The sequence below is a fragment of the Uloborus diversus genome, chromosome 8 (assembly GCF_026930045.1).
Source record: "Uloborus diversus isolate 005 chromosome 8, Udiv.v.3.1, whole genome shotgun sequence".
Lineage (NCBI taxonomy): Eukaryota > Metazoa > Arthropoda > Arachnida > Araneae > Uloboridae > Uloborus > Uloborus diversus.
The window spans coordinates 87899316-87910781 of NC_072738.1; the positions used below are offsets into that span (position 1 = coordinate 87899316).

General features: G+C 35.1%; 1 protein-coding gene across 1 annotated transcript; it reads left to right on the top strand.

Moving 5' to 3' along the window:
- Positions 1-316: 316 nt before the first annotated feature.
- On the top strand, positions 317-2756 carry LOC129228471 (uncharacterized). The gene has a single exon (XM_054863152.1). It carries the CDS (start codon positions 317-319, stop codon positions 2171-2173), a length of 1857 nt encoding a protein of 618 aa, XP_054719127.1. The 3' UTR covers positions 2174-2756.
- The last annotated feature ends 8710 nt before the right edge of the window (positions 2757-11466 follow it).

Consider the following 11466-nt stretch of genomic DNA (forward strand, 5'->3'; position numbering starts at 1 on the left):
TTCGAACATACCCTTTTTTCTTCAGCTGAGTTCTCTAATGCGATTGTAACCGTAGCGTAACAGACCGTTTTCAAAATATTTACATTTTGCTTTTTTGTCGAAGTGTCCAAAATTGCACATGTCGTTTGTGGATGGGTTACTAAAATTTCTTTTTCTTGTAGTTATTGATGTGGATTATAATTTGAAAAAAAAAAAAAAACTGACGCATTTCATGCTAGCCAATTTTCACCCATACCTCTGGCATCGACACTATATTTTTTTGAAAACTAGCTTTAAATTTCAAAACATTTTCATTAGGACGTACGTAAGAATAGAAATGCCAAAACCTGGGTTTTACGCCGTTAAAGTAGGGAGAAAGCCTGGTGTTTATACTACATGGGCTGAATGTGAAGCTCAAGTTAAAGGATTTCCTAATGCTTCCTATAAAAAATTTTTAACACCCGAATTAGCAAAGGAATTTATTACCCTAAATCCCAGTGGAACACGAAAGCAGACTGTCGATTCTGCTCAGGACAGAAACATTCATTCCTTGCTAATTAGAACTAATCGGGGTTCTTATGCAGCTTGTACTTCAGTTATAACTTCTACTTCTGATATAATAGCAGAGAATCCAAAAATAACGTACAGCGTAAACCACTCGAAAGCGAGCTATTATGCTGTACACAAAGGAAGAACACCTGGAGTGTACAGAACTTGGACTGAGTGTGAGGCTCAAATTAAAGATCTGAAAAATGTTTCATATCGTAAATTTGATAATGAGGCAGATGCTGTTGAATATATGAATACGGGAGGCATAGTCAAAGCTAGTAAAAGAGAAATTAGAAATTTGAATTATGAAAATCGTGTTGTTAAAAAAAGGAAATTCAATGACAGTGAAGAAGACAAGTATGTTCTTGCTGATCCTGATGAGGAAGTGGTTGTGTTTACAGATGGAGCGAGTACAGAGAATGGCAAAAAGCGCTCTCGTGCTGGAATTGGAGTATATTGGGGTCCCAATCATCCACTAAACACTAGTATGCGTATATCAGGGCGACAAACTAACAATCGAGCTGAAATTTGGGCTGCAATCCATGCATTGCGCCAAGCCAAGCAGATTGGTGCAAAGAAGGTAAAACTTTATACCGATAGTCAATTTCTCATTCATGCTATCACTGACTGGATAAAAAAGTGGATGGCTAATGGTTGGACTTTAACTACAGGGGAAAAGGTTGTAAATAAGGATGATTTCATAGCGCTTAACTCTGCTTGCAAAGACCTCAAAGTGGATTGGGTTTATGTCAAGGCACATGCAAGAAATCATGGGAACGAGGAAGCCGATAAATTGGCTGTGGCTGGAGCTAGGAAAATGCTTGACCCCACAACAAGTTGCAATTTTCAAGCATTGGTTCCTGATGATATGGCTGATGATTGGGATGACTGGGATACAGATGATCCTTTCTTAGTCGTAAATGCCTTGAACTCAACCCAAGAGATTTTGCCTCTAGTCCTTCCTGATGATACTGCAGAAAAGAGACCATTTTATGCTGTGCATAGGGGAGAAAAAACAGGTGTTTACTCAACCTGGGTTGAATGTGAGAAACAAATTAAAGACTTTCGGAACCCATCATTTCGAAAATTCGATACCAAAGAAGAAGCGGAGGAATTCGTCAAGACTGGAAAGATTCCTAAAAAAGAACTTAAAATTCCAGAAATTGCTGACGATGAATATGTCACTGTATTTACTGATGGTGCTGCTTCGTCAAACGGGAAAGAAGGTTGCACTGCAGGTATAGGAGTCTATTGGGGACCTGGGAATGCCCTGAATACCAGCATGAGACTTCCTGGGAGACAGACAAATAATCGTGCAGAAATATATGCTGCAGTTCATGCTCTCAATCAGGCAAAAAGACTAGGAATTAAAAATGTCAGGCTTTATACTGACAGTCAGTTTGTCATCAAAGGCATAACTTCCTGGATCGTTACATGGAAAGCAAAGGATTGGAAAAATGCAAGTGGGAAGACTGTCATCAATAAAGACGATTTTATAGCCTTGGATAAAGCTCGCGAAGGTTTAAATGTAGACTGGCGGTATGTTAAAGGCCATGACAATAACCCTGGAAATGACGAGGCGGATAAACTGGCTGTTGCAGGATGCAGCAAACCTTTATCTGAAACAATGATTTTGAACTCCTAATTTTTCATATTTTGCTCATTACTCACACAATTTTTATTCTACAATGTCTCTCTTTTGTGTAAAATTTGATCAGATTTGACCAAGAATTTCTTATAGTGTGGATAGGGGTAAAATATATTGATATAAAATTTGTTACGAATGTATGCATAGTCATATGAGGCAGTGAGAAGCAAAGGGATGTAAGTGGATATTTTCGAGTTTTTAGTAAAACACGTTCAAAGATAAGGTCCTAGGTAGGCTTTCATTGATTTTTTTTCTAAATCATACTGTATAACAGAATCTACCAGGGCTACTAGTACTATCACTTGCCCCAAGACAGAGGAGAGGTTCACCTACCTTTTGTAATGGTTACCTCCATTTTTTTTAATTTTGGCACTTACATCCCTTTGCTTCTCACTGCTGCACATGTCATTACAGGGTAATGATACATTTTGAAATGATTTTTTTAAGTTGATATTTATTAAATATATTTAAAGAAAAGTATTCCCTCCTCCCCAGTTTGTCAATTTTCCTTTTCAAAACTGATCATAAATTTTAAATTGTGAAGAAAAACTGCCTGTATTTGCTCATATCATCGTCACCATCAGGGACGTGCACAGAAAATTTGGGGCCCATTAAAAATGATTTCTACGGGCCCCCATATATTTCACCCCTCATTAAAAATTTTTTGGGTCCTCTTTAGGCCTGGGCTAACATGTGTCACTTCTTGAAGCTTGTGAAGACCCCTGGTCACCATGCTAAACTAACAAATGTGAAAAGTCACGTTTTTCAAATTTGATGTTTGCCGTTTTACTCAAAAAGGGCTACTGGTTATAACTGCTGAAAGCAATAGTTTTTTTTACTCTTAAAGTTATCGATGAAAATTAAAACGCTGAAAATAATTAAATGCATCAGGTGGACAAAAATTATATTCAGTGTTTTATGGCTCTCCTGAAAACAATGAAAATTTTCACATTCGTTAGTTTAGTATGGTGCGAACAATACTATAGTTCAATTGAACAGTTATTATGATATGCACTCTTATCAGCTTTTATTAAATAGGCTTAATTTTTTTTTCCTTTTAACATTTCATTCTCTAGTCCCGTTTTTTTTGTGTTACTTTTAGTAAAATTTATTGTATATTGTTGGCCATTTGTTACAAGGATCTCCAGAGATCAAGTGTAAAGCATGCAAATCATTTGAGGCAGTGAGAAGCAAAGGGCTGTAAGTGACAAAATTAAAAATTTGGAGATAACCAGCACCTGTCCTTTACATTGGGAAGAGATAGTTCTAGTGGTCTTGCTAGGTGCTGCTATATAGCATAATTTTGAAAAATGAAAATATTTTCAATGAGAGTCTACCTAGGACTGGAACTTTAAATGCATTTTACTCAAAACTTTAAAAATTCCATTTACATCCCTTTGCTTCTCGATCTCATTGCCTCATATGATTTAAGAAACCTAAAAGAAGAGCTCTAATCATGATGTTATTAGACTGGACAGAAAATAAGTGCTTTGTTTGTGTTTCATAGTTGGGAACATTGAGTGAAGAAAGTTATGGGGATTTATGTATAAAACTCGGGAAACTTTGCTTGGGTTCTAAGAGTCTCCCCGGGAAAATTTTCAGAAATTGCAAAAAACAAAAAAGTTTTAGATGAGCTTTAATGTTGGGGAGTACTCCTTCAAGGAATTTTTCAAAAGTCTAGTAAACACTATTGAAGTTTGTATTGTTCTTTATTACAACCTTTTTTAGCATTTTTCAAAAATTTTTGTCGAAATTCTCTGTTTTCTTTATATAAAAATGTTCTGAGATGTGTAATTTCAACAGTAGGGGAGAGTCAGGAGAAATGGGATGGCGCTGCTTGTATGCCAAAATAAAATGTGAAAAAATAATTTCTACCTTGTCCTGAGATGTAGCAGCTTTCGACTCTTGCTACTTTATCTACTGAACAAGATTTTAGGAAAAATTTCGCATTTTATTTCAGCATTAATGAAGGGCTGTCTCATTCCCCCCCCCCCCCGACTCCCCTAATCTTAGTGGGGATTTTTTTCAGAATCAATCATTCTCGAGAATGTTTTTGCTAAATGGGAATTGAATTGGGTGAAAAAGTTGAAGTCTGTATCTATTTTCGCGGATTTAGGCACTAGATAATGATTCGTATATGCATCAGATGTACAGTTTTAACACTCTGGCGTATCACTAATGTCTGCAAAACATAAAGATGCGCAGAGCTTCAATAATGGGGATACCTCTATATCAGGGAGCCAATGGGTCCAGCAATCAGAGTGAAGATGGGTAGAGAGAGTATGTGGCAACCCTTTCTCACGCCTTCACGAAAGTGGTTTTCACTCCGTGATAAGCACCCACCGCGGAGTAGCGTAGCATGTGTTTCTACAAGGGAGAGCTGTTGTTTTAAAACAAAATGGTCTTTCATTGTTCTGCATTTGGATGTAAGGAAAAATCGGTCCAAGGGAGGACCTATAACATTCCACTAGTAGGTTTTTACATTAATAATAACTCAGTGATTTATAAATTTATTGGTTTTATAGCTAAAAATAGTTAGATAGCCATTTATCGCTTTTTTGTCGAAAAACATTTTATATTACCAAATATAACAACTTGAACTGAACGTTTGCGCTGTCATCTTTTATCTCATAAAATACTTAATGTAGACGTTTGTATCTTTACAGATACCTGTGACCTCATTAAGTTTCTTTTCATAAAACTAATTGAGGTAGTGAGAAGCAAAGGGATGAAAGTGGCAAAATTAAAAATTTGGAGATAACTAGTACAAATAGAAGGGGAACCTCTCATCTGTTTTGGGGCAAGAGATAAAACTAGTAGTCCTGGTAGGTAATGTTGTACAGTGGGATTAATAAAAAAAAAAATCAATGAAAGCCTACCTAGAACGTCATCTTTAAACGCATTTTACTCAAAACTTGAAAATGTCCACTTACATCTCTTTACTTTTCACTGCCTCAATTCAAGTTGGGATTTCTTTCTTACTTGAATTAAGCTTCATCACAAGACACGGTAGTGTCCCGGCCGCCAAGAAAACCAAATGCCTACCGCCAAGAAAGATAAAGAAATTAAACATGCGGCTAAGGACAGTTTACACGACATAACAAGTTGGCGTTTTCACCCCTCTGCATCTTAGTAGGGCTCGACCGATGGCATTTTTTGGCCGATGGGCCGATGCCGATTGTTGGCCGATTGTTCAAAGGTGGCCGATGGCCGATGGCCGATTGTTTTCCTCCAAATGGCCGATTGCCGATGGCCGATGGCCGATGCTGTTGGCCGATGGCAAAAAAAAAAAATCTAACAGAAAAAAATTGATAAGATTTTCAGGGATTTAAAGGATTATTGATTAATTTCACTTTACTTCCTTTCAACGAATAAGGAATTGTAATCCCCCCCCCCCCCCCCCCCAAAAAAAAATCAGATTTCGACCTAAATTTTTATTTTACTATCACCCAATTTAAACTTCAATTTGATCTTCAATTTGCCGCCCTTTCGTTGTGAAGTAGCTAATACACAAAATTGTCAAACATGTTTAAATTTAAACTAGAAATTTAATTGAAGAAAAAATAAGACCTTATTATTCTTTTAAAGGGAGAAAACTTGGAGAAAATTGCTAAATTTAAGTCAAAAGCCGAAATTTTAGTAAAGTTATTAGAAAGAGCGCATTGAGTTTGCTCCCGATTTTTTTCAAAATTAGTCTCTTTTAGTGTTTCTTTGTTGACGTTAGGGGATCGGTGGGCAACGAAAGGAAATTTTACGACATTCTAAAATGCAGCTTAGGCTACGTAGAAGAAGTCAAGGAAATCGGGAATGGTCGAATACTCAATGCGAAAAATTTAAGCTCTGCAATATGCAATTTTAGGCTATCTTCGACAACGCAATTGCATGCGTATACTTACGCAATTGTAGGCGTTAAGGGGGGAGAGTAGAGCTGAGATTTCTTACTGAAATGTTTTTTAAATTGAAATCAATTTTAAGGGTATCTTTGGTGGTTTGGTTGAAAGGGGAAGGTTCGGGTTCTTTCTTTGGAAATTTTTCGGCACCGAAGTCTCAAAAACAGAATTCTAGGCTGTCTTTGGTGACGTTGAAAAGTTCCCTAATGGCTTAAAAAATGTTGCGAAGCCAAGCAGTTCTCTCCTGTAAAATGACGTCCGACTTTGGGCTTTGTTTTATAATGTTAGGAGGAAGAGGGGACAGAGAGAGGTTTCCCTCTAAAAATCATTCTTAAAGCTGAATAATATTTTACACTATCAGTCAGAAGGAAGGGTTAGCAAGCTCTCCTACTCACGCAAATTTCTAAGAAAATTTTTTTGGGCTATCTTAGGGACGTAAGGAAAAAGGGTGAAGTATTCTTTCCTCGGAAATTTTTCAAAATTGAAGTTTTAAAAACACAGTTTTAATCTTTGGAGACGTTAGGTGAGAGGGGAGGGCGACTAAGATATCTGTCTTGGAAAAATTCCAAAATTGAAGTCCTAAAAACTTATTATAGGCTATATTTGATCACTTTGGGAGATCAAGGACAGTCAGGGTTCAAATCCTGTTTTCACAAATTGATATTGAAGTATCCAAGCTTTAAAAACGTAATTTTAAGCTAGATGTTGAGACTTTAGAAGAGAAGGTGGGAGTTTTCTCCTGGAAAGCTTTCAGAATTAAATGCTTAAATATGTACTTTTTGGTTGTGTTTGCTACGTTAGAGAAAACGGTAGGGTTAGGCACTCTGCCTAGAAATTTTTGAACATTGAAGTCTAAAAACGTATTTCTAAACTACCTTTGGTGATATCAAGAAAAGGGATAAGATATTAAAGCGCTCCCCTACCTAAAAACATTTTCGCACTGTTCGACTACAGATTGGGGGTGGGAGATGTTCCCAAGCGGAATTATTTGAAACTGAATACTTTAAAACGCATTTTAGACTATGTTTGGATAAGTTGAGGGTCCAACCCAAATGTTGAAAAATGAAATTCGCTTACCTTCCATAAGGAACAGATTAACATGTGATCTAAAATTGTCGGATAGATTATCTACTCTCAAAAGCGAGGAAACGGAAATCCCTTAAACTTCGTTTAAAGAAGAGAACTCTTGTAAAGAGTGGGAAATCAAAAGGAAATTTTTGTTTCACGAGTAGGCTTTCAAGAAACTCTAAACTAAAATTCTGTATTAGCTTTTTCTTAAAAAAAAAATTGGAAAAGTTCATTGTTTTCGTCTTCCGAAAGTTAACCTCTACACAGTCTAAATAACAGATTAAAAAAAAAAAAAAAACTTTTCATAATGCACTAAAAAAGAGAAAATAACTTTTCTGGATCAGAATGGAAGATTTAAGTATTACTTTAGTTTTCGATTATTCCAATAAAATGACACCGCAAACAAAGAAAACAGCGGCTCAAGTTAGGTATAGAATTTCTTATTATTATCGAGCTTCCAATCACAAATTTGAGTGTTGAAACACGCATAATTTTCCGGGAAAGTTCTTGGTTTGAAATGACTTGAGCCGCTCTTTTCATCGTTTGTGGTGTCACTTTCTTGGAATAATTGAAAACTACAGGAATACTTAAACTGTCCATTATGCCCCAGAAAAGTTATTTTGTCCTTTTGAGTGCTTTAAGAAGAGATTTTCTTGCCTGCAGTAATAGATTAAAACCATAATTTCCTTATTTGTAAAATACATTTAATTTCTCCACATCAAAAGGGCCAATTTGCCGCCCCTAGAAAAGTGCCGCCCGGGGCGAACCGCCCCTCCGCCCCCCTTAGCTACGCCACTGCACGGTGTAGTTATCATTCTCCTTTTTTGACTGCTGTATGATGGAAGACAAAGAACAACAGCCAAAAAAAAGGAAGAAAAACAAAGAGACTGCTTAATAAACAATTGATTTTTTTAATTGAACATATAACTAAGATTTCAGTAATATTGTAATAATGTATGGATTTAGATAAACTAAACATAGTTATTAAACAAAAAAGGTAACAGATAAAGTACAATATTAAATCATAATAGGAATATTTTTATACTTATTTAAAATTTATGAGTAGAAAAGTTTGCATTTTTCATAAAATGTATAACAGTGACATAAATTTTGCGGAAAAAGAAATAGCCATGAAAACAGCGAGATTCTTAAAACGCAGCTACAATAAACAAACTCAATATTTACACCACCAAGTTAATAACTGAATACATATACTACTTGATCTGATGTTTGCACACGTAATATTGAACAATTTGATTGTTTAATCCTTTATGAAGCACTACAAACAAGTTCAAATTAAGTCTTTCAATTTAACAATAATTTTCTGAAATTTAAAAAATTGCATAATAGAAAATCCTTGAAACTTTTCTATAACATATTATTAAACATATGATGAAAACGAAAATAACTTATTCATTGATTTTAAATAAATACATAAAAATAGTTACTTACAACAGAAAAAAAAATCAATCGCTATTAATGATGCAAAAAAGATAACGCATTACAAAATATAGGTGAAACAAGTATAAAAAATACGCAAAATGACATTTCTTGACCAAACTAAAGAATCGCTAAATATTTAAGAAATGCTTGAAACGACGAGGGTGGGTTAGGGGGGCCAACCTCTGATTTTGGAGTAATTCACAACGTTAAACTTCGGCCCCAACTTCGGCTTAATTTTTTTAGTACAGAACCGCTACCACCAACGCCTCGAAAGAGTTTCCGAATCTACTTCAGCACTTCCGAAGAAAAAAATTCAAAACTCCCTTTGTTTTCCGAATTATGCCACCATTCAAAACGTCTTTAATCAATTTCTTACATTAATGCTCTAAATTCTTCCTAAACAATAGACAAAGTTTGAAAAAAAAACTCTAATTTTATGAATGGCGTTAGTTTTAAACAACTCAGAAGTACAACTAGAGTTTAATTTCAGAAATTGAGGGAGTGGGAGGAGGGGCACGCAAGTGTTCTCGGAAATACAAAAAATAGTCGTAAAAAAAAGAGTTCAAAATAATCATAAACATTCAGCAGAAAAACCCTTTTAAAACTTGCACCCGAGTTTGTTTTGACGTGCAGTGGCGGATTTAAAATATAGCATAAGTTGCAATTGCGCGAGAGGCCCCATAACCATAGGAGCACCGCGGGAGTTACAAATAAATGCTTATGGTAAATGCTTACAACTTCTGTGATAGAGAAATAGGGCCCCAAAATGTATTTCGATGGGCCCCAAACTTGTAACTCCGCCGAAGCGATACAGAAAAGACTGCATTACTGTGGTTCATATTACAAATATCGAAATGTTAAAAATTATCATCGGTTCAACGGGAATCTAACAAAATGAAATAAAACCAGTTTCGCCATCTCATATGTTTCCATAGTCTCCATTTCTGCAATACATCACCAAATGATCGTCAGTCTGAGACGCTATGTTAGTTTTGCATTGAAATAAGTAATTAATAGCCACAAAAAATCAGTTAATAGGCTTTTTAGAACACCCGACTGAAAACAAAAAGGAAAATGCACAAGTGGAGCGTGCGCACATCCAACATGCAAAAATTTAGCCTTCTACAGCTTACTATTTTTGAGTTATGACTTATGAGAGATACGTACATCCAGCCGCAAGAAACAACGCAATAATTAACTTGTTTGGCACCTGAATGCAGTATTAAAATCTCTTTTAGTGGTGACTAAAATAGAAATTGATACTGAAATTTAAGTAAACAATTTTGTATGAAAACAATAACTCCTTTTACTTTGTATTAAAAAGTAAAACAACAAAGGTCCTTTTTTTTAAAAAACATCGGCCAATTCCATCGGCTTTTCGATGTTTTTAAAGCGCTTATCACACGATGCAACTTTTCACCCTATTCCATCCAATACCGGACTAGTCCAATATACCTCAGGTGCTTCGGCCAAGATCGACGTCATCATTTCTATTGTTCCCCCGTACGCGAGTTTAGTCCAAGATTATAGCTTCCGAGCAATAAAGTTGGGTAGAGTTGGCCTTTCGACCAATAGGAAAGCATCTGAGTGCACGGGCAAATCCAACATGGCTGACTGCTTGAATCCGAAGTAGAAGACTAAGAAATTTATTAAATAATGGACTTTATTAGCGAGAAAAAATGTCTATGAGATGTTAAAAGTCCCTTGTACTGCATGAAGATTTATAGGATATGGTTAATGAGGGAGTATTTTCAAGGAATTGATTAATCAGCGATTACCGAAAGCATGCATACTCCTTACATACGGTAAAGATATCCTTTTCGATGTTTATTTATTTGCTTGATATAGTGCGTGAAAGAAAAATCTTAAATGCTGTGATACCTTTAATTTTATTGTTGTTCGTGCTGAAATTTCGCCTGTAAATTTGGCTAATTCTTATATTAATTCGTAGTTTTGGTTAAAGGTACATTGGCGACAGTACCGGTACATATCGACGCCAAATGATTGTTTACATTTTACTGAATCCTTGTCAAATTACTGGAAAAAATAACAATCTTAATTTGATTATTTGCCGTATTATTTCTCATAGTGTGTATGTGCGAAATGTAAAACTGTTTACATAAAACAGTATCATATAAAAAGTAGGCTGATGCTTGATACATAATTTTTATATTAAATCTTTGTAAAATAGTTTTTGAGGTGTTCTAGAATAGTGAGAAATTCTTAATTTCATAAGATTCAAAAACAACTTTTCATTTTGCAGTGCTAATAAATCAGTATTAATCCTGCTTGCAAATAATTATCATTTTGTCTTGCTTTTAGTGTTAAAAAAAATTAAAATTAATCTATGTTATTGCTTTATCATGATTTAAAAGTGAGTTTCTGAATCATTTTGTAAGAGAGCTGTACATAATTTTTGCTTCTCAGTTACAAGGATCCCTTTCAGCCATTCATTTGTGCAAATGAATGAAGAAGGATATGAGAAAGACCGTTTAGTGAAATCTTACTATTAAACGCTAGCTGGTTTGTCGATATTGACAGGTTAAATAAATTAAATTATCTGTCATATTGGTTAACTTGCTGGTTAATCTTTTCATCCTTTGAGTTCCGGTGCCAAAGTAATTGAAGAAAACCACAAGTCACTGAGGCATTTACAATTGTAATAGTTCAGTTGGTGATGGCTATGTTTTAATTCAAGAAAAAAAAACCAAGTTTTTCCCATTTGAAGAGAATTCATTGCATTTAACCAAGAAGAAATGAAGATTTGAACCCAAGCATCATTACTTTGAAAAACCTAGAAATGTATTCCCTCTACCAATTTTTATTACGATTTCATAGTATTTTTTTTATTCTGTTCTTTTATTATAGTTTATGCTATTTTTTTAACGA

Bases quoted from the DNA above. Each gene is read 5' to 3' on its own strand.
- LOC129228471 (XM_054863152.1), top strand. From the start codon at position 317: ATGCCAAAACCTGGGTTTTACGCCGTTAAAGTAGGGAGAAAGCCTGGT.